This window comes from Amblyomma maculatum, chromosome 1, assembly GCF_055883805.1.
Source record: "Amblyomma maculatum isolate TAMU_Amacu chromosome 1, ASM5588380v1, whole genome shotgun sequence".
NCBI classification, from domain to species: domain Eukaryota; kingdom Metazoa; phylum Arthropoda; class Arachnida; order Ixodida; family Ixodidae; genus Amblyomma; species Amblyomma maculatum.
In genome coordinates, this window is record NC_139344.1 from 454,820,195 (window position 1) to 454,847,954 (window position 27,760).

The 27,760-nt window shown below is 48.0% G+C and overlaps 1 protein-coding gene across 1 annotated transcript; it reads left to right on the forward strand.

Annotated features, from left to right (window-relative positions):
* Positions 1–24,817: 24,817 nt before the first annotated feature.
* On the forward strand, positions 24,818–26,007 carry LOC146209694 (uncharacterized). The gene has a single exon (XM_084603032.1). It carries the CDS (start codon positions 24,910–24,912, stop codon positions 25,975–25,977), a length of 1,068 nt encoding a protein of 355 aa, XP_084459158.1. The 5' UTR covers positions 24,818–24,909; the 3' UTR covers positions 25,978–26,007.
* Positions 26,008–27,760: the final 1,753 nt, after the last annotated feature.

Consider the following 27,760-nt stretch of genomic DNA (forward strand, 5'->3'; position numbering starts at 1 on the left):
TAAAAAAAGTAAAAACCCAAGCACATCACATTAGAAACCAGAGTTAACAGGATGTAGGGGTGAGTTAACATCGTTGGCAGTGAGGAACTATTGGCAGGAGGTTAGAAAGGACTCTAGCCGTTTTACCACGTTAAGTATCAAGTGCTACCATGCGTTATTTCAGTTGTAGCAACTGATAACATACGCTATCGAATGCTTTAGCGAAACTTAAATATGTTCAATCGTGAATGAAGCGGCATTATAGAGTTGCATGTAACTTGTCGGTAGAAAGAAAACGCTGCGTTTGACATGAGTATGTCTTGCGAAAGGCACGGTGAAAAAGCGAGTACGATTTCAGAAATGTTATGATTTTTGAAAACTTGAGGTGTTCTAATATCTTTCCAGGTATGCTGGTGACAGACATGGGCTTGTAGTTATGAGGAGAGTTCTTGCATAGGGATTTTTAATATGGGCCACCCTTCTGACTCATTCTTTAAAGGCAGAAAGAAAAAAGAATGTGTACTGTGGATAGTGAAAAGAGAAGAAGAAATATTTATGCCTTGGTACATTGCAGTAGATTGGAGTCCAAACTCAGACTCCTCCCGCAACACTATGGTATCGCGGGTCGGGAAAGATTTGCCGATTGGCGACATAAATGAAGAGGTCCACCCGCACAAAATATTTTTGGAATGGAAGGTATTAAATAAAAGTCGGGCTGCTACTGTAGCGACCCGCAGCCATGAGAGTGGGTCCGAGGAGACTCCTCTAATCTCCCCTGGGATGTAGCGAAATGGGATGGGATAAAAGAAGTGGAAAAAAAGATAATAAAGAATGGGTTATGGGAATGAGGTAGGTATTGCGGACAGCGTAGGAAATGCCGCATGATTGATCCAATTGAGTCAAACTCCCCTTCAGGCCTGCTTATAGGGGCAAGCACCCACTTTTGCCGAATGTGCAGCCATCGGCCTTCAAGATCATTCCACCACCACAAGGCGTTTGTCGGGTTTCCGGTGTCTGAGATAGGTCTCGTAACGCGAGGCCGGTCCCCAAAGCCAGGTTCCCCTGCCTTGACCATACTGAAGATACTAAAGAGGTGAATTTCGCCTCGTGAGATGCTTTCATTCCTATTCCAAGGTACTAGGTGAGCGGTCAGATATTGGCCTCTGACGCATACTCTTCCGTGGTTTTCGCCCGACAGTGTATGTAGGATGATATAGAATACAGGGTGGACAATCCTGATCCTTGCTACACGCTTATGGCCGAGCATAGTGCCGTAGGGGCACTGCATGATATAGAGGATGCTTCCCGTTCATGGGCACTTGTCGAATTGTTCGCCTGGCTACTAACTGCTTCCGAGGTCAGTGCTTTCACGCCGTTAGCGCACCCCTACTTGTGCCGGTCGCGTTCGGAGCACTACTATGTGCTTTAAGTCTTCCTTGCTCCTACTACCTCCCGTCCATCTTTCGGGGTGGTACTTTAGGCCTTTAGTCTTTACACCTTTCCGTACTATTTTCACACCTGTTTTCCACCAGTCTGTTCCCAAGGTTTGGTTTTTCTAACTCCCAATTTGGCTACTTTCCACCGAGTGCTTCTCTCTTTCGAGCCTATGAAGGCGTGTTCCCCAGAACCCAGGCTTGGTTCGCCCCAGCCGCCAGGCCTCTGCGAGCACTCGTTCTCTTCGACAACGGAAGCTGACGCGTTTGTAGCTGGGAAATAAATGCCTCTAGGCACAAGGAGAATTTCAGGGCGAGCATGCACAGTCAGCTAGCAGCGTTTTCCTTTAATACTCCGCAGCTACGCCACGGTTTTTAAGGCAGGGGACAGGGCGTTTGTTTGGCCTGCACAACCGCGCTGTATACTGGTTTGAGTCCAGCATCTAAAGTCAGCAAGCTGCGTTTCTTTTAGTACTCCACAGCTACGCTGCCGTTCCTTTGGAAGCGGGAAATGGAGCATAGTAGATCTACTATGCTCCATTTATTGCGTTGCTGTTTCTATTACAGTTACCCCAGTTACACCAAGCTTACAACAGATAGCACTGCAATTACATGAGCTTGCTTAGTGGTTAGGGAGGATGTCTTTAGCCCATTTGTGGCGCTGCACTGAGACATCTTAAACAAAACAAGAACTTTTGACCATGCCTTGAAGCGGTCAAGAAGACTAAGTAGGGCCTATCAAAACTTCAAGACTCCCCGGGAACATCTAAATTTCAACCTTCTAGCCGGAGCAAAGCCACGTAGTTGATACTGCACCGTGGCGCAACAATAAGCTGCCTCTACACATCGTACATGATGAAAAACACAGCAGAACAGACAGCGATACAAAGAAAGACAAAGACAATGACGATGCTGCACTGACAACTGATCAAACGAGCTTGTTGTTTCTTCAGTTCTTCCAACTATACCTAACTTCTCCCTTCACCTAATTGTAAGCGCAGTATAGTGCATGTATGTGTGTGTGTGACTTTCCTCTCTCAGCATTCCACTGCATTATCGAACATAGCGTCATTTATTATTCACTGTGCGCAGTCAGCGTAACGATCGTGTTCTTTGCCTAGAGTATACATCCCAAGGGGTTTGCGAAGCTCCCTGCAGCACGTCTTGCCCGCGGTCCTTCCAATTTGGTCTGTGTACTAAGTCCCTTTTGGTCTGTATAATATTGACGGGGGGCCAAGGTGTACTATACAAAATTCTTCATTTTGCACCCCTTATTATGAAAAACAAAGAACGTTAATGATGACCAACTAAAATGCATGGCCCAAAGTGCGAATCCTTGGAACACAGGCTAAGCTATCTCAGGTATATAGAAGAGCTCGAGTGCATAGAAAGTTTTTGCTCGTTTCTTTTCTGAGAATGCTGAACATTAAATGCCTGCGGACACAAATATACACTTCGAGTACGACACATGTAGTGGGTAGCGCTCGTGTCGTCTGCTCCTTTGCGCTGTCCCCATGTGTTGAGCAAAACGATGATCGTGCTTTATCGCCCTTGGAAACGACCATTGCCTGTCGTTGTCCAACGGTTCCTTTCCGGTGCAGGAGCGGTCTGTGGTGATCACCACGTATGCGCTCTGCGGTTTCTCGAATGTGGGCTCCATCGGAGTCGCACTGGGCGCCCTGGCCGCAGTGGCGCCCGAACGAAGGAGCGACTGCGCCGCTGTAGCTGTTCGAGCTCTTTTCACCGGCTCGATTGCCTGCTTCCTCACGGCCTGCATCGCCGGTGAGCACGCTGCCCTGTGCGTGCCTTCAGACAGCTCTCAACGTCCCGCTCCCTGTCTGGATATGCGTGCCGCTTCGAGCTCTTTACTTCAATTTGTCATGAAACAAAATCACCGCAGCAACTCTCGGAGAATATCTGTTTGCATATAGTCATAACCTCCCCCCTGTTTCTATGTTTTTTTTGCCATTAGCGACTTTTTATTCTATTTAACAGCCTTTTATATGACTGCATGTTCAGGTAACCCAGGACGTGCTTTTCTTCTATATGCTGCAAAGCACACTGTCGTAGTAAAACAGCTACTTCGCAATCACTTTAGATGGTCAGTGTCACCACGTGCGTCTACTTGCTGGTTCAGTGTAAAAGCCTGAAAGCTGTCAAAGAGGCGACAACTTAGCGGACAAAGAAATAGGATGCGCAAAAGGGACCATCATTCAAAGTGACAACTTAGATAGTGTACACTTTACGCGAAAGCGTATTGAGCTCGTTGCACTAAACAGCCGTTTCCGTCGCTGCACCCGTCTTACGTAATAGCGTATACAGCTCATTCGATCGAAAATGCGTCGCCTCTGCCGTTGCTTATGCCGTCAACATTACCTGGAATTGAGAAAAACGTGTAGGATAAATACGCCTGTCATTTTTTATTAAAAGTGTGCGTAACAGTTCGTTATGCGGCGTTTACGGGGGTGTCATATCACTTCGCCTCCCATTCAGCATTCACCTGCTTGTCAAGTTAGGTTCTAGATGGCGATAGTGATCCGAACTGGTGACATATGCACCTGCAATTGTACGCGCTTCACTGCAAGTGTAAGTGTGCCCCGAGAAATGAGACCGATACGGCGCCTTACTTTTCTCCAAAAGCAAACCAACTAAACATATTTAGCACTTTATCAAACTATGTTCCAGACTCTAAATTCACAAAAGAATCGCTGAATGAAAAGACAACGTAAGGATACTATCTCGGTTACTCTTAAGGCGTTGCTTAAATGTTTTCCTAATTTTGTTTTCGTTTCTTTTGTTTCACGAAAGTTGTGGTCAGTGTATCCATTCTAGGTTTGTTTCGGGACCTATGCGGGACCTATTGAGTTAAGGGCCCTTTAGGTGCAATAAATTTGGAAGGCCAATATGGCACTTTTCTCAAACGTCAGTGGCGAGTAACGCAGACACTGTGTGGGTACTCTCCAGGGGACAACTAAATAAATCACCAGTGCACAGATGTCGAGGAAATTCAAACTAATAGTACAGTGTACTAATAGGATGCTGTCTGAACGAACACTTACACTTACTCTGTTGGACATTTCTTTGCACCTATGCTGTTCTATGTGAGTGACTGCTGAAAATGTCTTGCAGGGGGTTCCAAGTAGTCTCAAGTTGCACTTCAGATGTCGACATTTATATTCCTTCGGTGATGAAGTGTATAACTTACGAGTTGCCTACTAATGTCAAACTTACAAAAATAGTGAAATTTGGTTATCTGAATGTTCCTTACAAGACCAACAATAGTGTGCTCGTTCTCGCATTAGACATTTTTTTTCGTTTATGTTGATCTGAATTAAGGTTATCCTGAGTGTCTAGATACCTAAAATGCGTACAATGACTGCAATGAAGCCTTCCTTTTCAGTACAATATGTGTTACCTGACTTTGATGCAGGGACCCTGATTTCTTGAGCCACGGACCCCGACGCGAAGGAAGGGCCCGTCAAATGGTAGCAACGCTCCCCATAGTGCTTTTCACCTAGACACCAACGTGAATTATTGTAGTCACAATGAAGATGTGAAGGATTTGCGCATTAAATGCTGTCAATGTTTGTGGATTTGTGTTTTGATAGTGGTCACTTGTTCCTCCTGCTTGTCGCACTGCACGGATGTTTGCTCCTGAGCTGACGGACGTCTCTATGGTGGCTGTCTGTGTGACCACTTAATACTCCTGCACAAGTTCTCTTGCGATGTAAATAAAAACAAAATCTGACAATGAATAAACTGACCGCACTGCTTGAGGTGTTTTTTCGCGCTTTTTGATCGAGGATCGTTTATTCATTTCAAATTCACGTCATAGTCAACTGTGGTATTCTTCGAGGACGTGTCGAAAACACATATGCCACAATCACAAACACTTCTCTGATAGGCCTCTTTACGCGAGAGATTAGTATAGAAGAACGGTTGCATATTATTCCACACAAAATTTTCATTCAGAACACGTGAAAAATGCCTCACTGTGGTGCGTACCGGTGCATTCCGGTGTCGAAATATGCGTGACAGAGTGGTAGTATAGCGAGGAATATTTCAATAACTAATCCAGATTTTCCTTTTGTATTTGGTCGAATACTTTGTTATCAGTTGAAAGCTTTCCATATTGTGGGTCGGTTTAATTGTTCGAAATAACGAAGGGAAGAAGTGCAGATAATATTGGCTGATAGTGTAATTCTGTTAAATGCTGATAATTTTGGCTAATATAGTCGAATACTATGCGAAAGCGTTGTGGCACATCACGTTTTCACGGTATTAGACTATTAACCAGAATTATCGAAGACAAAATAGAGAAACTTTTGGCTAAAATTCAAATATTGTGTGAACGGCGTTGCACAGATTTTGCACTTCTGTCGCCAGCTTTGTATTGTTGGCTGAGATGAGGCACACGGTTCTCACCGACTAAACCCCTTCTTTTATTAATCGGTTGAGCTAGTGTAGTGCCATACTGCAGGATTTGTTGTTGCCTTGAAAACGCGTTACTATGCAGCAGTTAAATGTGGTTGCTATGCAGAGCAACGCGCTGGTGTGAATCTGCACCATAAGGAAACAAAAAAGTTTACTCATCAGCCACTGTATTAGCTAAATGCAGAATTATGTTTTTCAGCACTAAAATACGGGTGAAAGGATTCTCAAGTCATGGCTCGGGGTGGTCAATATCTCGCGTAAATCTTGGTCGCCACTTGCTCAATCTATCAACAGAACAGTGCACCAGCTTCCAGATTGGTCTTGTGGCTCAATTGAGTGCTTTTTGAGTAGTGAGTCTTGCGCGAAAGCATCTCGCAATACTGCATAAAAAAAATAGCACATACTCAAAATGAAAAAAAAAAAATTATTGCATTGTGCTCTCTGCTTACTAAAGTGAGAAAAAGTGTGCGATTATTTGTTACGCGAAAGCGTGAGCGTTCTTGATGCTGTTAAGAAACTAGAAACATGATTATATATATATATATATATATATATATATATATATATATATATATATATATATATATATATATATATATATATATATTAAGATATTTGATTTGTGATGCTCAAACTTTAGAGCGTTAGCTTACTATGCTCATTTGGAAGGTTAGCGTTATTCCGGTGACTTGTACGAAGTCATGCGTTCCACGGAATGCGCCACTTATTCTTGCGCCGCATGTTTCATCTCGCACTCTGCAGCAAACGTCGTCATCTTTCGCTACGAATAATATTTCCCTAGTGTAACGAGCGGCCCGTAGCCAATTCTACATCACATGGGGGTGCCCGGACTCCAAACTCGCAGATATACACACGCAACACGCGAGGGCGCAGTGGGAGTGCATTCTGCTCCAAAGCGGAGGAAGTTAGATGGCGACGCCTACAGACAGGTACATATAACACACGAGCCCGTTTAAACACAATACACCCCGAGTTCTGTGACCCCAAATGTAAATATTGCGGCGAGAAGGCAGGCCTGGACCACATGCTGTGGACCTGCCCACACAATTATCCAGCTCTGAGCTAGAGACCCAACAGGCCCTCGTGACACGCGCACAGATAGCAGCAGCAGCCGCTGGAGTCCCAGACTAGCCCCCCCCCCCCCCCCCCCCCCTTTACACATTCCCAACCCTTATCTCTGCTGAATAAAGTTTTTCAGTCAGTCAATGCTCAGACCTGGTGATTCAGCGTAGACTGGTAACCCATGCAAGTGTAGCAGTCCAGGTTACTGGGGTCTTAAAATGCAGACTGCAATCGCGCTCCTGTTTTCTTTTTAATAATTTTTTTTCTCTTTGATCTCTTGATTATCGTGCCCGGGCATAAAGAGCGCGAGAGAACACACTTTCGTGCTGTGACGCAAATATCGCCGTTTTCATCAAGTGTCAACGGCAGAACATTTGTACTGTGCATTGACCGTCGTCGTCTTTATGAAATTTCATCAGTTCCGCTTGTAGCGCCCCTCGCGCCGCGCTCTTATCGCGAGCCACGGCACGGCACTGGACAAAGAAGAGGTTGGCACTCGCAGCTCCAGCGCGAGCAGCGCAATAATACTGTTTCGAATGCAGAATTTTCCTTCATAAACTAGCTTGTCTACATCCTCCGTTATATATCTGCGTGGATTAGGGAATGTTTAAAGGACAGATCATTCTTCTGCATAAAGGATGCAATAAACTGCAACACTTACACCCAGTCAAGAGGTGTACCCCACGGAGCAGTCCTCTCGCGGTTATTGTTGAATATACTAATGCGTGACATTCCTATTCATCCGGCTGTGAAAGTTTATGTGTATGCAGACGATATTGCATTTTTTTGCTTCTGCCACAAATATTCACAACCCATATTTGTGGCAAGATTATCTAAATGCCCTGGAGGTCTGGCTAGACAGCCTAAGGTTAACTTTAAATGTCAACAAATTTGCCGTCTAGTATTCCCACAGACAACCCCCGTTAACATTTCCTTGTCTCATGATTCTGTCCTAATCCCGGAGGTTGATTCTATTAATTATTTGGGTATATTATGCGACCCACGATTAGACTGGAGGCCTCAAATTAGAAGTCTTTTGCCTAAAGGTGAACGTGCCCTTGGCCGGTTAATAAGAATCAGCAATAAGAAATATGGTATGCGTCGGGACACTCTGCTCTTGCTTTATAAGACCTACGTACGACCAATATTTGAATTCGGTGCCATTCTCTTTTCTGGGTGCCCAAGGTACAAGCTTGAACCTATGTTTGTTTTGGAACGACGAGCTCTGCGCCTTTGTTTAGGTCTGCCCAAATCAGTGGCCAATGCTTTGCTATACTTGAAAGTATACTTGAAAGCTCGGATACCTAATCTAAACTCACGGTTTCAGCTTCTCACTGTGCGAGCATATTGAAGATCTTTGGAGCCTGTCCCTGGTGTGGCTAACCCCATATTTACTTCGATCCCATCATACTTCTTTGATAACATTTGGCCTAGGTATAAGCTCCCTCAGGTTGTGTTTACTAATTCCCTGCTGTCGAAACTTTTCGTATCAATAACCTGTTTAGTAGACGTTAACCACCGGCAGCCTGATACTATAATCTCATTCGATGACACGTTCCCATGGAATGATAAGCATTTGTCTGCAAATGTAATAAATGTCCTTATAGAGTATCACCTAGACAATTTTCCGAGCGATATTGCCATTTTTACAGATTCCTCTCAGCAGGATGAAAAAGCAGCTATTGGCATATACTCCCAGGCTCTTGACTGGAGTTATTCATGTCGAGTCCCAGAATATACGCCAATTTTCGCTGCTGAGTTTCTGACCATTGAGTTGTCCTTGACTAAAGTGCCTAGTAATAATTCTAAGGTTATTTTTCTTTCTGACAGCCTATTCGTGCTGTCATCGCTCGAAGATTTGAAGCACACACTGCTTTGCCGTTCCCTTTATTTTTTTCTTCCTCCTCACATTTCAGATTTGTGTTTTCAATGGGTTCCTGGCCACTGTGGTATAACATATTGTTACGTGGAAGATTTACAGTCCCAAAGCTGTCCGCACAACTAACGTTGATGAGGGCACCGATTTCACAACGCTCAGCGTCGTCATCTTCTCGGAGTCTGTTGCACTTCTTCATCCTCATCACGAACAGCGAATACAGCTAAGTAACACTACCCCCCCGCGGGAAAAGCACAGTCCCGGTGCGGTCTATGTTAGCGAAATAGAACGTTGATAATAGGGCTTTAGACGGGACACATGCACTATTTCTGAGGTTGGAGCTGTGGACAGGGACTTCGGAACCATAGATTCAACTTCGTAGGTGACGTCGGTCACGGGGCGCAAAACACGGTAAGGGCCAGTCTAACGGGGCAAAAGATTTTCACACAAGCCCACTCGACGGCATGGGAGCCACAGCAAAACGAGAGATCCAGGAGTGTAGTGGACATCACGGTGGTGGCTGTCGTACCGGATCTTTTGGGAGTCTTGGGATGCAGAGAGCCTGGCATGAGCTATCCGGCGGGCATCATGAGTGCGGGTGACGGCATCACTGGTGTAAGTATTGGTGGCGTCTGCCGCGGGTAGAGAGGTGTCGAAGGGTAGTAACGGGTGTCGGCCAAGTAATAAATAAAATGGGGAGTATCCAGTGGTAGAATGGACAGATGAATTGTAGGCGAATGTGACAAAGGGGAGAGGAACGTCCCAATCTCGATGGTCGTCAGACACATACATGGCCAGCATGTCTGTGAGGGTACCGTTTAGACGTTCCGTGAGGCCGTTGGTCTGGGGGTGATATGCGGTGGTGAATTTGTGGCGGACGGAGCACGAACGGAGAATTTCGTCAACCCCTCGCGACAGGAAACAGCGGCCACGGTCAGTTAGTAGTTCATGGGGAGCACCATGATGAAGAATTACGTTTTCTAGAAGGAAGTCAGCGACGTCTGTGGCGCAGCTGGTCGGGATGGCTCGGGTAATAGCGTACCGAGTAGCGTAATCGGTGGCTACGGCGAAACATTTGTTCCCCGAGGGGGAAACTGGAAAGGGGCCCAGGAGGTCAACGCCTATACGGGAAAACGGGGCAGTTGGTACGGTATCGGCTGCATATGACCTCAAGGCGAAATTCTGGGCTTCTTCCGACGCTGACACAGTTCACATACGGCAATGTACTGCTGGACACAGCGGTAAAGTTCCGGTCAGTAGAAACGTCGGCGCAGGCTGTCGTATGTGCGAGAGACACCCAAGTGGCCAGCCGTGGGAGCATCATGGAACTGTTCAAGGATGGTGGAACGCAGGTGTTGTGGAACGACGAGCAAAAGGTCTGTGCCATCTGGTCGCATACTACGTCGGTATAGGGTGTTCTCGTGGACCACAAATAAGGCGAGAGATGGGTCAGGGTGGTCGGAGATAAGACGGAGGATAATGGAATGCAGAGAAGAATCTAAGTGCTGTTCCTTGGTAATGTTAGCAAAGGCGGAGACAGACAAGAGACATGCATCATCGTCAGAGTCTGTAGGACTAGGGAGTCGACGGGATGACGTGACAAACAGTCTGCATCTTGGTGAAGCCGGCCGGACTTGTAGACGACGGAAAAGGTGTATTCTTGTAATCGTAGCGCCCAGCGCCCCAAACGGCCAGTAGGATCTTTGAGAGAGGAAAGCCAGCACAAGGCATGATGGTCTGTTATCACAGTAGAATGGCGGCCAAACAAATAAGGGCGGAATTTCGTAATAGCCCAGACAAGCGCCAGGCTCTCTCGCTCTGTAATAGAATAATTTTGTTCTGGTGTGTAGAGGAGGCGGCTGGCATACGCAATCACCCTTGTACGGCTGTGTGGTCGCCGAGCGAGTATAGCTCCTATTCCATGGCCACTTGCATCGGTAACGGAGTTCAGTATTGGCAAAAGGGTTGAAGTGGGCCAAGACTGGGGGAGTAGTTAGAGCAGCAATAAGCTCTGAGAAGCTGCAACTTGTTCAGGCCCCCAATAGAATGAAACGTCTTTCTTGAGGAGTTGGGTGAGCGGACGAGCAAGGACTGGGAAGTTCGGGACGAATCGTCGGAAATAGGAACATAGGCCAATAAAGCTTCGGACATCGCTGGATGAACGCGGAGTGGGAAAATCTCTGACGGCACGTATCTTGTCAGGGTCAGGCTGAACACCTGAAGCATTAACCAATTGTGGAGGTGAATCTATTCGATCCCCTGTCACAAGCTGGATCTCCGCAGCGGCCGCCACATCGGAACCACCACAATGACTACAGACGCCTCTAACTCTACAGCAGCCGCACCTGCTGTTGTAATGGCCCACCTCCGTGACCCCGGAACCTTCTGCGGGACCAACGACGTCGACGTAGACGACTGGCTAGCCCTATACGAGCGCGTGAGCAAGCACAACAAGTGGGATGCCACGCTCATGCTCGCGAATGTAATATTTGACTTGGCTGCGACCGCGCGGGTGCGGTTTGAAACCCACGAAGACGCGCTAACATCTTGGGATATTTGCAAACAGAAGCTCCACGACCTATTCGGAAAGCCTATTGGCCGCCACATTGCCGCTAAAAAAGCGCTCGCTTCTCGCGCCCAAACGTCTACGGAGTTGTAGCGACGTCGGCAATCGGTGCGCGCATCGGGGCCCGCCCCCGCCGGGCGGGCCCCGATGCGCGCACTCGAACCCCATATACAACATCCGTGTTTCTCCGGAGACAGAGTACCGGGACGGTAGGAATGCATTGCTCTCCGGTTTCGCATGTGTCTGCAAAGAGCGGAACTTCTCGGAAGAAACCGCCAGACTAAACATTGCTAACGGCGAGCAATGCCCCCGCGGGGAGAGGCGATGATCTCGGCTGTCTGCCGCGTGAAAGTAAAGCGTACACGAGTGACACGGCTCGTAAAACAGAGAGAGGGAGCGCTGCGCGTCGGGGGGATACGCTCCGGCGGGGAGGGACTTCGAGTTAGAACGGAGCCGCGTCTGTGAGCAGTCGCGTGGTTTGAAGCTCCCGCGGTCGCCCGAGGGCTCCGCGTATTTACGGGCAGTCGTGCGCGCCTGGCCCGTGTTTTAACGGCTTGCGAGCCGTGAGTGTACCGTGCGCGGTACTACTTGTACGTTGCGGCGTACTGCGTAACAGTTAGTCTTTTGTGTGTGTGTGTGTTGTATTATGTCCAAGGCAACCAAATACACGCCTGTTGTGCTATCTTGAACGGCACCGTCTGCTGAGTACTTTGTTGGAAGCCGCTCTCATCCACGAGCGGACACCCAAACACAGAAGAGAACATTACTGGAGTCTTATCTCACTTACATCCAAGACGTCCTGTCTCTATGCCGTAAAGTCGACTAAGGCATGCCTGAGCAGGATAAAGTCGGCCATATAGTAAAAGGCATTGCCGACGATGCCTTCAACCTTCTGTTGTGCAGGGATTGCTCCACCGTGGACTCTGTGCTGCAGGTGTGCCGACGTTTCGAGCAGGCGAAACAGAGGCGCATATCTCACCGTTTCGACCGGCTGCCGAACACGGCTGTTAGCTCCTCCCGTATCGATACCGCGCACCTTCACCAAGAGATGTTACGTGGAAGATTTACAGTCCCAAAGCTGTCCGCACAACTAACGTTGATGAGGGCACCGATTTCACAACACTCAGTGTCGTCGTCTTTTCGGTGTCTGTTGCACTTCTTCATCCTCATCACGAACAGCGAACACAGCTAAGTAACACTATAATGAAAGGGCAGATTTGTTAGCAAAATCCGCTCTTAGGCAGCTCTTGTTTCCTGCATACCTAATACCGTTTACTTTAGCACGATTTCAAAATTTCCAACGTCTCCATCACTTCAGTAACGAGCCTCTTCTTACTGCAGAAGATTAACAACACCTCAGATGACCTTGGCGTGCCCGCATGTGTGTTTCAAGGCTATGTGAAGTGTCTGACTCTCTAATTGCGCTGCAGATTACTGAAACTAAATTTGTATTTATGGCGTTTGGCGCTATCCGCTACTAACCTCTGTGAGTCCTGCAAAGAAATTGAATCCATAGATCATTTTTTTCTCTTCTGCCGGAGGTCCGCACCTCTCTGAAAAATTTACTTAGCGGCTCCCCTTTAGAGATTACGCCTTCCACTAACCATTCCAGTTCTTCTCTCCTTCGGGGCAAGTGTCAAGGGATACGCCTAAAACCAGTGTGCGATTCTATTTATGATTATATCATTTCAACACATAGAATCCTATGCTAGGTATGAATTCATTACTTTATCTTTTCCTTTTTATTTTTTCCGAATTCTAGTTAAACATCCACATTTATCTGAATACCCCACTCCTTGAACATATATATTTACAGTCTACAATGCACCCTGACCAATCCCCCGCTGTGGGTATGTGCCATTTTGTCTGAGGCCAACATCATCATCGAACCCGAACGCTCTCGGAGCTGATTAACCAGTTCCGACATATTTGGTGAACCGGCACTACTACGCAACCCCGCCCTCCTACACAGATTCTGCCGGCTCTTTCCATCCCTCCTACAGCCGGCGACCCACCCCAGGACCACGGCCGCTCGATGGAAGCGCACTAGGTGCGGCCTGCTACGTTGCCCGTAACCGGCGGGAGGCGCCTACTTCCAGTCGCCACCGCCGCGGCGCCACCGTTCGGGGACAGCCGCGCGCGGAGAGCTGCGCCTGGCTGCGCTTTGAGGGAGGCGTCGGCGTGGTAGAAGCCTTTTATTTTAAGGATATGAGAGCTCCGTTTCACACAATTTGGCAACATGAATTAGTATATGCTGTCATGTCTAGTGGGACCATGTCAACACTTAGCGCTTGCTCGGCAAGGATGTACACTGCAGTTTATCCCGAAAAACTTATAGTGACGGTGGTTCAAGGCCACTCGATTGGAGAGCTAGCATTACCGTGATGTTGCATTCGGATCCAGTTGTTTGCCACATGAAAATGTGACCCGGCTGCGAACAATTCGAAGCTGTTCAGCTGCCATGGTAGCATAATGCATAACCACCTAATTAACTATGTCACGAATTCCGTGTGCCATTTTCATACCATTTACTCATTCCTGCATACAGCTTTTATACACAAATTGATACCAAGCTGTTCTAAGCTGCCAGCGGTATCCAATAAAAAAAATGTCCTACTATGAGCAACCTCTGTGAAATTGCGACATGTAACCAACCTTTCTTTCTAATTCTGACAAATGCTACGGTGTAAATATGAAGATGTTTATTAGGTTAAACCTAGGTGATAACCTGGGATCTTCGACTCAGTTGGAGACCTTAAACTTTGCACGCCAGAACGCTATCCGTCATGGCTTCCCGCATTTTGCATGACCGGACAAAGTAAGCGCGCTTGATAGAGCCGGTCTGCCTCAAGGTGCTACGTATATGCGGCGAAAGTTTTTATTGCTATTTTTATTGGCTGCTCGCAAACCCATACAATTTTGCTGGTTCGTAATTTTCAATGGAAGAACGCGCATCGAGTGTTCTTGTTGTGAAACTCTTAGCTGCGATCACAAGAATGTTCACGCTTAGAGCGCAACTGCAGCCGAGATTCAGCGAGCAGCCGAGTACGCTTATTTAATGGCCACACAAAAGAAAGAAATAAAATTACCAATCGTAGACGGAAAACCTTTCTTGAGAGAGGTTTATGCCATAGCCATAAACGCCGCTCCACTGTTGAGTTGACATTTCCAGCCCGGCTCGCTATCAGTGGGGGCAGCAACTTAACGATATCTTGCATAGCGCCTGAGCATGGACACGATCATTGCTTTTATAGATTAGCTGCAGGTACTGTGCATAGTGAGAAAACAATGATGAAATCAAAAGTTTACACAGCTTGCTACTTCGCCGGACCTCTTCAGACTTCATCATACTGTTAAAGAAGGTGCTCGTAAGCTGACAAAGCTTGATTACTTCCTTTGTGGGGTACATCAAGCCTCTATTGTCCTTGGTTTTCATTAACCTGCAACTGGTCCAGTTGACTCATATTTTCTGCAACAGGTTCTTGCATGACTGACATGTCGCCTCAAAGCCATTACCAAATATCGCATAAATTAAGCAACAACCTGGTAGTGATAAACAAAACTTGGGGTTCTTAAGTCTCCTTGAGGAGCCTCGTTAGAGTGTCCGTACTTTGCTACCTGCTTATTCACCGTATCCCGTAAATGCTGCCTCTGTCGCATATCATTGGAATGTATCCTTAAGCCACCGCATTGTATGAAATAGCACCCTACACATAGCTATATAAAGACCCTCTTTCCCGAAGCCGTACGAGCGTGCCCTATCACTTGGGATCTAAGGGTCCCGCTTTCAATAATTCCCATTTCACCCTTACATCTTATTGACTCTCTCTGGTTTGTCAGCTCCTGCCACATTGAACACGTTATGTGTTCTCATTGCGCCAAAGGCGTCTGGCCATATCACCAACTAAAGTGCCTCTTACCAGAGAGGTTTTTTTCCGACCTTCCGCCGGCAGAGCGGGCGCCGAATTTTCTGTGGAACGTGGCTTTTCATTTTATCGCATCGGCTCAAACAGTCTCAAGAGTATAAACAAATGTATGCACAGATTCCTTTACTTGCAAGGCCACTCAGACTAGCGCGGCAAAATTTAGAAGAAATTGCATGCTTATATCAAAAAACAATTCTTAGCTTTTTCTGATATGTCCTCACAACATAACCTGCGAGAAAAGCTTTTGATGCTACCTCATCGTGTTCATCTGCTTCACAACACATCGTTTAAAAATCCTAGTTAGCTGGCCAGCTCCCTGGTAACTAAATAGGTTAAACAACGTGAAGGGAACACAGAAAAGAGGACGACACACCTAGTGCGGTTGTGCCATACGTCTTCTTCTCCTGGGTTCTCGTCATGTTGTTTGCATGGTTAACATATAAATAATCACCAACAAGTACAATCTACTGTCCCTTGTAGCAAATTCAATGGCAGCTGATAGCGCATTATGCTTCAGCATCAGGACTTTTAGCCTCAGCGCCGCTTTCATTTCAGAGGAAGCGAGTGCATTTCCACTCCTCGCTGCTGTCTTTGCCAGAAGCGAGATCAGATGATAAAATTAGAGGGCCTCTTAGATGTCTCTTAAGCGGAGGATGGCGAAAGCCTACCCTTCTCCTATCATTTGCCTCTCATCGTTTGCCACAGTTCGTAATTTCAAGTCGTCGTTTGATATATTGGTCGTTTCCTTGTCATGATGAGTCTGCCTGCGTAGTCATTGTAGCCCTTATCACGCATAACTAAGCAGGTTACTAATTTAGAATCAGCGGTGGTCATTACATGTCGTCGTTTCACATACTGGTCATTTCGTAGTCATTAACAGTAATGATGAGTCATGCGTAGCTATTATAGTCATTACCCCACATCGCTAAGCACTTTTACTCATTTCTAATAAATTGCGGTCATTACATGTCGTAGTTTGATATACTGGTCATTACAAATCATTTTAGTCATTATTAACCATTATTAGTCCTTAGCAGTAGTCATTACCTCTATCAATGTTTATTTATAACTTTTACTGATTACCTATCACCATCAATTATTTTCATTCTGAATCTCCATCCTTGCACGTCAGCTTTTGCGACTGACACACCAGTACACAGATGCGATCCACAGATTAAAGGCACAGCTTTTGCGCACAGATTTTCGCTCCATGAGCCTAGAACGGCTTTCGCCTTAAAAAAGAAACGTATCCCTTCTCGTTGTTGTTGTTGTTGTTGAAAACTTTTTTTGTCCAACAGAGAAGGACCACACCGCCTGGGCCGCTCTGTCTCACCCCCCTGTAAGGGGGAGGGGACTTAGCGGCCCAGCCGCACGGGATGGTCGCATTAGATGCTGGCCGGTTTGGTTTCGCCGGCGGCCTCTGCTGCCAGTTGGACGGCGGTGAGTTGGAGCTCAGGGTCCGAGCTTCGCAATAAGGTTTCCCAGGCTTCCCTACTGCTAATGTTTTGCACCCTGCCTGGGGAGTAAGCGCACTCCCAAATTATATGGTCGAGGGTTCCTCTCGCCCCACATTTTTTACATTTATCGTCCTCGCAGTCCGATTGGATATGTTTATTTAGTACTGGGTTTGGGTATACTCCAGTCTGCAGGCGTCTCCACGCAATTGCCTGACCTCTATTTAACGCCGTGTTTGGTGGGGGGAAACGCCTCCGGCATTGCCTGTAGTGTTCTGTAATGTCTTGATACGAGATTAATCGCCCTTCTCTATTATGTTCTGCCTGAGCCGAGCCATCCTGTGCAGCTCGGAGGTAGAGATCTCGAGCTGCACTGTGGGCCGCCTCGTTACCGCTGACAGATTCGTGCGCCGGGGTCCAGATGATGTTGATCGTCCTATCAATCACTCCTTGTGTTAAAATTTTGGTGGTTGGGGGGTTTACCCTCCCCCTACTGAAATTTTGAATTGCAGTTTTACTGTCGCTAATAATATATCTAGCTTTGGTGCCAACGCAAGCGATCGCTATCGCGGCTTCCTCCGCTATCTCGGTTTCTTTCCCTAGTATGGTAGCCACCGTGATGAGGGTGCCTCCCCCATCTACCGCCGCTATAGTCATGTATCGACTCTGTCTGTTTCCTGCCGCATCTACGTAAGCAACTTCATTTGGGGTTTGCTCCGATATATTGTTTCTATCGCTTCCGCCCTTTTCTGTCGCCTTTCCCTATTAAACTCGGGGTGCATGTTTTTGGGTAGGGGAGGGATTCTTAGGTGCGCCCTGATTTTCCTGTCAATGTCAACCCTTTCCTTTTGCCCCCTGTCTGTGGCTATTCCAAGGTTACTTAGCGTAGCTCTTCCCACTCGCGTCATGCTGAGTCTTTCAAGTTGCGAGGTTTTAACCGCTTCCGTGATTTCTGAAATCGTATTGTGCAGTCCTAGGGCCAGTAGCTGCTCCGTCGATGTACATGTTGGGAGGCCTAGGGCCTTTTTAACGCATTTTCTGATGAGCGCGTCTATCTTTCTCCTCTCATCTGCCTTTAGGTTCAGATATGGCGTGGCGTAGCCCACTCTGCTAATGACGAAGGCTTGTACCAATCTCAGGAGGTTTTTTTCCTTGAGGCCGCCTCCGTTACGTGAGACCCTCCTGATGAGGTTTAATGTCTGGGTCGCGTGGTTTTCCAACTTTTTAATGGTGATCGTGTTCCTTCTGTGTGTTTGTAAGTGGAGTCCCAATATTCGTATTGTCTCTACTTTTGGTATCTCCCTTCCTTCCACGTACACCTGTGGGTCAGAGGGAGGTTTGTTCCTGAGTGCCTTGTCATTATACACGAAGATTTCTGATTTTTCAGGCGCACATTTAAGTCCTCTGTCCGCCGCGTACTTAGAGATGACATCTGCTGCCGCCTGCAGCGTTTCATTGATCTCTGCGTCGCTCCCTCTGTTGATCCAGAGATTGATGTCGTCCGCGTACAGGCTGTAATTTAAGTTGTAATTCCCAATTTTCCGTAATTCCTTCGGGAGCCCTATCATGGCCATGTTGAAAAGGGTGGGTGACAGTACCGATCCCTGAGGTGTCCCCCTGTTACCTAGCCTGATCACCCCAGATTGTATTTCCTGGAAAGTTATAACCGCCGTGCGGTCCGTTAAGAAATTTCTGACATAGCGATAAGTTTTTAGCCCTATTCCTGCCTGCTAGAGCCCTTCCAAGATGGCTTCGTGCTTGACGTTGTCGAAGGCCCTTTTTAGGTCCAGTCCCATAATGACTTTCGCATCTTTGGTTCTGGAATTAATTATGTCTTGCAGCAGCCGGAGCATGACGTCCTGTGTGCTCAGATGGGGCCTGAAGCCATACATCTCGTCTGGCCATTTCTCTTTTTCCTCCATATAATTTGAAATTCTGGTCTGAATGATGTGTTCCATTAACTTTCCTACACATGACGTGAGCGATATAGGCCGGAGATTTTCCAGTTTCGGCTTCCCGGGTTTTGGTATCAGGATCACGGTAGCCTCTTTCCACAGCGGTGGGATCTCCCCTTTGTCCCTGCATTTCTGCATGTAGCTGGTAAGGGCCTCTATCGAGTTGTCATCTAAATTCCTGAGCATCTTATTCGTGACTCCATCTGGCCCTGGAGCTGACTTGGTTTTGAGTTTCGCTATCTCCGCCCTTACTTCAGCTCTCGTGATGGGCGCATCTAACTTCTCATTTGGAATTCCCTGGTAGTCGGGTAGCTCTCTAATTTCGGTGTCCCCTATGTATGTCTCGACGAGTTTCTTCATGAATATGTCATCGTCCTGCTCTTCGCATGCGTGTCTAACCTTAGCCATTTTGACTCGTGCTTGTGTTTTGGACGTTTCAGGGTCTATTAAATGTCTTAGGATATTCCACGCCTGCGGGAGGTTCATATTCCTTTCCATGTCGCCACATTTGTTAGTCCAATTTTGTTCACATAGTTTAAAGGCGTAATCTTCTATTTCTTTCTTATGACGCGCCAGTCTTCTTCTGAGATTTTTGTTGTTTCTGCCTTGCCTTTTAAGTCGACGTTCCATGCCCTGTTTGGCCTCCCACATGCGTAGGAGTCGGGCATCCGCTATTTCCGCAGCTTTTTCCCCTTCTAGCGTCTTAGTTGTTTTCCTGGTGTCTTTCTTTACCGCTTCGCACCAGTCCTCTATATTTCCTATCTCTGTTAGATCTCTGTTCCCTCTAATCTCTCTAAATCGGTCCCAGTCTGTGATTTTCATCCGGAAGCACTTTTTTCCTTTGACTTTACTCCTGATTTCAACCGTGGTTTTCACTATTGAGTGGTCGCTCCCCAGGTTGAGTTCCGTATTTAGCCATTGCGTTGTTTCTACGTTTTTAATCAGGGTCAGGTCCGGTGAGGTATCGGCGGTAACGCTGTTCCCCGCCCGCGTGGGGTGTAATGGGTCAGTCAGCAATGTTATCCCCAGGTTATGCGTGTCCTCCCACAACTGTCTCCCCTTTGCGTCTTCCTTAGTGTACCCCCCCTCCGGATGATGGGCGTTAAAGTCCCCCGCTATAATTAGCGGCTGGTGCCCTGCTATCTTAAGTGCCTTGTTCATTATCGCCCTGAAGCGGACCTTCCGTTGTCTCGGTGGGCTGTAGATATTGAGTAGGAAAGTGTTTGATTCCTCCTTTTTTCCTGTTAGAATTTCTACAAAGACGTGTTCTATGACGTTGTCTTCTAATTCGTGTTGGATTGTTGCTATGTTTCTCTGCACTAGTGTTGTAACTCTCGATTTGTCCCCTTTCCCACTGTGGAAGGCGCGATACCCTTGCAATTTGGCCGGGCCGCCGGTCTCCTGCAACGCTATAGCAAGGGGGGCTGATTCGCGGATCGACAGCGTGCTCTGCAATACCGGTCGCTTGCGTCGATACCCGCGACAGTTCCACTGCCAAATTTGGATGTTATTGGGCGGTCTGTCCATTATTCAACTTTGTTTTGTTGTCCTCAAGCATAGTCACTCTCGCATTTAGGTTGGCGGTTTCCCCCTTTAATTGCTGGAGCGCCTCCGTCATGAGGTGAAAGTGATTTTGCATCTGTATCTGCATATGTTGAATCTGCTTGGTTAAGTCCTCAAGTTTACTGTCTCTTTCCTTAGCGAAATTCTTAAGACGTCTGTCCAGTTTCGCATTTACTTTTTCTAGCTTTTCATCCACTGTTAGGTCTGAGCTGTTATCCTCCCTAACTTTGCGTTTAGATGTGGGTGGAGAGGTATCCTCGACCAGCATATTATTCTCCGCTCCCTTGTTGTCGACTTGAGCTGTAAGATGTTGGCCTTCGATTTTGTTGGGCGCCCCTATTTCAGATCCGCCTGCTTTTGTTTGCGATTTAGTCGCCACTGTATTGCGCTGTTTTTAAATTTTGTATTTCCTCATTTAAACTAAGGATCGTTGCATTCATGCTCTTAATAATGCTTGTTAATTTTTCTATTTCCTCGTCTTTTTTGTCCTTCTTAATATTTCGGCCCTGGGTAACCTTGCCTGCGAAGCTCACGCCTTTGCTCTCACCATTCTCGGTTGTTGGTTCGTCTCGGTCTCGACTGGGGGTCGTGGCTCTCGAGCTTGACAGTCCCCTGGATTGGCTCCTCCGCCTGGAAGAGCTTCGTCCCCTGGAGGCTGTCCGCTGCTCCTCTCCCGTCTCAACGTTAACGTGGTTACACACGCGCTCACACAAAAAAAGTTTGCGTTTACCACGCAGGCGCGAGGCGAACGCGCCCAGAAGGAAAGCAAACCGCGCGCTCAGAGCCGGCGACCCCGGCGGCGACGTGTCCCTGAACTGTGGCGCCCTCAGCAGAAATAGCGGGCGCAACTGTGAAATCCCCAAGGACGCGCTTGCCCATTGACGGCGGCGCGACGCAGCAGGCCGCACCCAGTGCGCTTCCATCGAGCGGCCGTGCCAGGACACTCGTCATAACGGCGCTTCGTTGGTCGCGTTTAAATCTGTCAACCTGCCACCATTTTGACCCTACAACCCTCATTTCCACTTGCGGCGTATCACCGGCCAGGAGACCAAGTTCCTCCATCTCGTGTCCTCCGTGCCTCCTGACGTCGCCGAGGAATTAGCGGACATCATCGCCTCGCCACACATGGCACGACCTTTTGACATGTTGAAGGCGGCTTTCGTTGACCGCAAACCAGCGTCAGAGCGCAGTCAACCCCAGCATCTCCTCACTGCTGCGGAACTCGGTGATAGCCGTCCTTAGAAGCTCCTTCGTTGCATGCGACAGCTGCTTGGCGACTCCCTCTCGGGGCCAGACAGTTTACTGCGTGAGTTATTTCTCCAGCGACTTCCCCAGAACATCGTACTTCGTCCTCGCGGCTGCGGCTGATGTTCCTCTGGACAAGCTTGCTTCCCACGTGAGCACTTGGTGAATTGTTCGCCTGGCTAAAACCATTTTCGAGGTCAGTGTCCAGTCATTCCTGCACCTCTACTTGTGCCGGTCGCTTTCAGAGCATTACTGAGGGCTTGAACACTGTTCTGTGCCCCTACTCCCTCCTCGTACTAGGCTTTTCAACTGTTTTCCACCAATCTTTTCCCATGTTTCGGTTTTACTAGCCTTTAGCTATTATCCACCGTGTTTTTCTCTCTCTCAGGCCAAAGATGAGTTCTCGAGAGCCCAAGCTTGGTTCGCCCCAGCTGTCAGGCTTCCGTCAAGGCACTGTTTCCTTCGGCAACGGAAACCAACGCGTTTGCGGCTGGGTAATACCTTTAGGCACGAGAAGAATTTTCAATCCAACATGGAGTTAGCTAGCTGCGTTCACTAACCGTTTTTGTCCAGCATCCGCGGATAGCTAACTGCGTTTCCTAACCGTGTACCTCAGCTACGCTGCCTTTCCCTTGGCAACAGCTAGGGCTTTCCCTCGGCCTGCTGATCAACCGGGATACTGAAAAATATCCCAGCATCAGAAGTACGCTAGCCGCGTTTCCTTGCGTACTCCGTAGCTACGCCTCTGTTCCATTGGCAGCGGGCGGGGTGTTTCCTTGGCCTGCCGACCTACTCGAACACTAGACTCAATTTTTCCAGATTATACTCGCCGCGCCCAGACCCACTACCTCTGCTTCCGGCAACGGGCTTACGTGTGCATGGAATGCTCGCAATGCCAAGAAAGTACGCTGAGGCCTCCCCGGGGATTTGCCACCCCTCAGTATGGGCCCCGGCTAAACCCACACCGTATATATAGAGGAGTTAGCAGCCGCACAACGAAATGACCCACAGCTGCTTCGCCTTCATTCTTCGTCCACGTCCCAGTCCTTTTTTGAATGCCCGCTGCCGTTTTCCTCCACGTTGATTACGTGCGAGATATCCACTGGTGTCCTGCTCACCTATGTAATTTGTCTCTCCGTCGCGCCATATATATATAAAGTAACGCGCCCGCGTGCGGTACGACGTCAGTGCATGTTAAAGAACTCCAGGTGGTTAAAAACCGGAGTCCTGTAATTCGGCTTCTCTCATAGCCTGTGAGGGGATGAACCCCATAAATGCATATAACGGTATATATTAGGTGAAGTGGTGCGCATTAGTAATTCCGTCTTTTACAGTTGTCACGGAATTCCGTTTCCAGTTAACAACAAAAGAATAACCAGCATGTGCTTTGGGCACAAACATTTGTACTACAAAAAGACAATATTCAGTAGCGCCCGCGAGGAGCGACACAAAAGCGACTCCATCATATAATAAGTTTCTCTTTCTAGCAAAACCACCTGCGCCGTTAATCGACCTGACTATGGTGGCTAGAAGGGGGAGGTGACGCCAACGGCGGACGGAAGCCGCTCCTCTCTTTCAAGCCGGGTGTAGGCGGCGCTGTTGGCCGTAGTGCGATGCATGGTACTCGCCGCTCGCCTTCAGCCGCGGTACTTGTGCAACGCGTCGGCCTTTCAGTGATGTTGTTGCAGGTAATGGTTTAGCTCATTAAACTCTAATGGAACCTGAATACGGCTGACAGAATTCAATTTTAAGCCGTGGTGGTGCAGTGGTTAGGGCATTCGACTGTTGTGCCCAAGGATGAGGGATCGCATCCCGGCCGCGGCGACCGCTTTTCACTGGAGGCGAAAAGCAAGGCGCTCGTGTCCTGTGCGATGTTAGTACAAGTTAAAGAACTCCAGGTGGTCAAAATTCCGGAGTCCTCCACTACGGTGTCTCTCATAGCCCGAGTAATTTTGGCACATGAAACCTAACAAACAAAACAATTAAAATTGATCGGTTGGTACTCCAATACTTTTTGTGCGTAGAATACGGGCGTATCTATCCTTTCAGTTCCAGGAATTGGAGGGTCTTGAATGAGTCCCGTCGGATCGAGATAGTGCATGTCGAAAGTAGAAGACAGACCAAGATAATGAGTCTTCAAGGTATAATGCGCACACAAAACACAAGGACGAGAAAGGTGCACAACAAGCGCAGGTGTAGAGCTTGTTGTGTACCTTTCGCCTTGTTTTGTGTGCGCGCAGTATACCTTGAAGATATGTCTGACCGACTCGCCCAACAACACACTATTTTAAGAGAATGAGGATGGAAGGATGTTTCGGCTCCGTGCGGTCGCATTTTTTCCCCACAACGTTGTTTGCCCCAAGGCATAAAATAATATGTAAGAAGAAAATTAAAAGGGGTAATAAATGAAAGAAAAAAAAGGTTGGCTGTTCTTTGGTCGATGTTTTCCACCTCCTTCAGTTTCAAGAATATGAAGCATCAGCATTACTCCTAAAAAATGTGATTGGAGATCCAAACAAGCAAAACGAAGCATAGCAAAAATTTATTGCACATCGTAGTAATAGCAATGTACTGCACATCATAACATTCAGGGTAATTCAAAATAACAGATACATTTACACATGCTTCTGTGTAATTAGAACGAAAAAAAAACATTAAACATTGATTATCAACACTGCATACATCGCTTGGCACTAAGAAATGGGGAGGCAAGGATATCACTTCCCGCTAAATAAAAAAAAATATTACATTCGACCTTGAATAAATATGCAACTTAGAGCACCCTCCTAAGTTTCAGCACTTTCATTCTTCCCTGCTTAGCGTTGCGCTTACAGTTCTGGGCCTTAACATAGAAGTGCTGCCTGGTAAGAACATAAAATTGGATAATTTTGCTTGGGAGGGACATACTGTGAATCTTTTTTTTTTTTTTTTTTGCGCTGGAGTTCATCTGTTCGGCGAAGTTAGGCCCTCACATTAACATGTCAGCAGCGCAACACATCTGGTCATAAACGAGAGATCACGCTGGCAGCCGCGAACAGACAGGAACGCTGCCGCACCGTCCATACACCGCGCGCGAACCTGCACACGCGCGCGATCGCGTGTGTGCAGGTGTGTGTGTGCGATCGCCAAGCTGACCGCAGCGCCACCGCGGCCTTCGCGGCAGCGCTTGAACCAGAGGATCGCTCTTTCTCGGCGGATACGCCGGCGCTGGCGCCACCTCCCCCTTCTAGCCACCATAACCTGACGCCGGACTCAGAAGCAGCTGCTGCCGGACGCATGCACGCATTGGCAGAAAACAAGTTACGTAAGTCTCCGCACGGACGTTTGTTCACCGGTTTTTCCGCTGTATACAAGCGCGGCATTGTACCGGGCGCATTGTGCTTAATACTGTTTTCATGCATGGTGATGTGAAGGCTCGACCATACCGAGTTGAAGACTTCAGGGACGCGTTGGTTCGTCTTGGATTGCTCCCAGAGGTGGTCGCCCTGGGGGCGTACCAAATGAACCACGTTTGGGCAGTGACGTTTAAAGACGCCGAGGCCACACGTAAGCTGCTCGCTGTCAGTGATGTGAAAGTGAAGGACCATCGCTGTGTAATCGTCGACCCCAACGACCAGGGCGTCCGGTTAAAGATTCACTGGCTGTTGCATGGCGTTCCTGACGAAGACGTGCGAGCCGCACTGTTGCCGTATGGGACGGTGTCTGACATCGCAAGGGAAAGGTGGCGCGCACAAGGCGTCACCGACAAAGGGTCAACTACGCGCACCGTGTCCCTAAAGCTGAAGACAGGGGTGAAAATTGACGACATCCCACACCAGCTGCGAGTTGCCGGTGAGCCAGCGCTCGTCGTCGTTCCGGGCAGGGCTCCCCTGTGCCTTCGCTGCAAGACGACGGGTCACATCCGGAAGGAGTGCCAGGTTCCGCGCTGCGCTCGTTGTCGTCGTTTCGGCCACGACGAACCGCAGTGTGTAAAGACGTATGCAAACGTCGCAGGGCCCGTGAGGAACGACGACATGTCGGAACACCTCATGGACGAGGCGGATGCGGAAGAAGCAGCTAAGGAGTCAGGCACCAGCTCAGCAGAAACAACGGTCACTCCCCCCTCCCCAAACGCGGACGAGGTCAAGGAACAGGGTGTCAAGAATTTGCAAGCGTGTTCCGTCGGCGTCGCGGACGCTAAGGTGGCCAGCAGCAGCAACTCAACTGGGGACACGGAGGTCAGTCACAGCACAGTATTCATTCATGAGACAGACAGCATGGTCGAATCTGAGGCAGCGAACTCGGCAGCGGTAGCGAAGCGGACACACGACGACACGGAGGACCGAACACCAGGTCACGAGAATGCAGACGTCGAAGGACCGCCGACAAAGACTTCCACGGCGGTACGGCGGGCGTCCTATCGGACTAGGTCGAACTTGTTAGAGAAAAGAGGGGGGGCTGCATCGCTCCCACCTCAGACTTAACACCTGCCACCATGGAGGGGTGCTCGGCCACAGACATCACTAAAGGTATGACCATGCTCCCGGGTATTCGTTCATCACCAATGATTTGTCTAGACAAAGCCATTAAATTCGCGACTATTAATGTTCGAGGGCTCGCAGCAAGGCGCAAGCAAAATCAACTGTTTCGTTTGGTTAGCGAGCTGGAGCTAGACGTCATCGCGATTCAGGAAACTAAAGTTGATGGTGAAGAAGAAACCGGGAGAATGGTTAGCCTTTTTACTTCAAGATACAATGCCGTTGTAAGTCATTCAGTTGGAGCAGCGGCTGGTTGTGTGCTGTTTGTGCGTCAGTGCCTTGGTGTCACAATTCAAGCTGTCACGACTTGTGCGTATGGCCGCTTCGTTGTTTGCGATCTCGTGCTGTATTCATTCGAATGGCGCATCATTTGTGTTTATGCACCGAACAGCGTGGGCGAAAGGCGCGATTTCTTTGAAGGTATTCGTCAGTATTGCAACTCTGAAAGGCTAACTGTGATAATGGGAGACTTCAATTGTGTACTCTCCGCATCAGATAAAACGAGTAGAAGGCCGCATAGTGATGCCAGCACCTGTGTTCTCGCAGAATTGGTAAATGAGTTTAACCTTGTTGATGTGGCTGGGTGTCTGGAGGGTGGACGAGCTGCACAGTTCACTCATTTCCAGGCTTCTAGCCACGCTCGACTCGATAGGATGTACATATCTCTTGATCTGGTGCCTGTATGCCACGAATACCACGTTAAGCCAGTATCGTTCAGCGATCACTGCTTGGTCACCGTCACTATCGCTGGGAACAAAACTAAAAGTCAAGGATTTGACTGGCAAATGTGGAAGTTAAATTCAAAATTATTATCTGATGACAGTTTCCAAGCCGACGTTGAAAGGCATATAGCAAATATGAATGACAAAGGCGTAACAAAGTTAGGGGCTAAATGGGAGGTTTTTAAACAGAATGTCAAAATGACAGCATTGGAAAGATCGAGCGCTATAGCCAGACAAGAAAGGGCCGAAGAAAGGTCCCTTCGCGTGAATCTACAGCGTCTAATCGATGTGGAAAGCAATAACCCCGGTTTGTTCATAGACGACATACGAGCCCTTAAGGGCAAGCTTGAACTACTCGACGCTGACCGATATCGCGGTGCCCTTGTCAGAGCTAGAGCCGAACGGCTGATAAGGGGGGAAGGTCCGACAAAAAGCGCGTTAGGCACAGAAAAGTGGCACGCTCGAAGGAATCAGATAGATGAAATTGAATACCAAGGGACCATTACCAATGAAAAGAAAGGAATCCAGCAAGCTTTCTTCGAGCATTATCGTCAGCAGTTCGCACGATGTGCAGTTGATATCGAGAGTTTCAAGAGAGTTTATTTGCCTTTAATGCCACAACTCGACGAAAAGACGACACGTGTGCTAGAGACCCCCATCACGGAGGACGAAGTGAAATGCGCTATTGGGAATTTGAACCCCGGCAAATCGCCTGGCCCTGATGGACTTAGCGCCGCATTTTATAAAGCTTTCCAGGATTTTCTCTCGCCGGTACTGGAAAAAGTGTATAATGAAGCATATGACCTTAATGTGCTGCCGCCGTCCTTTGCATCTTCTCATACTGTGCTAATTCCCAAAACGGAGGACCGAGGTCAATTACGCAGTGTTACCTCTTACCGGCCGATTAGTTTAACCAATGTCGACTATAAAATTTTTATGAAAATACTAGCTAAAAGACTGCAAACAGTTATTAAAGATATTGTTGGAGACCACCAAACATGCGGTAT

What these genes read in the sequence shown, in the direction of transcription:
- LOC146209694 (XM_084603032.1), top strand. Translation starts at nt 24,910, where the DNA reads ATGCATGGTGATGTGAAGGCTCGACCATACCGAGTTGAAGACTTCAGG.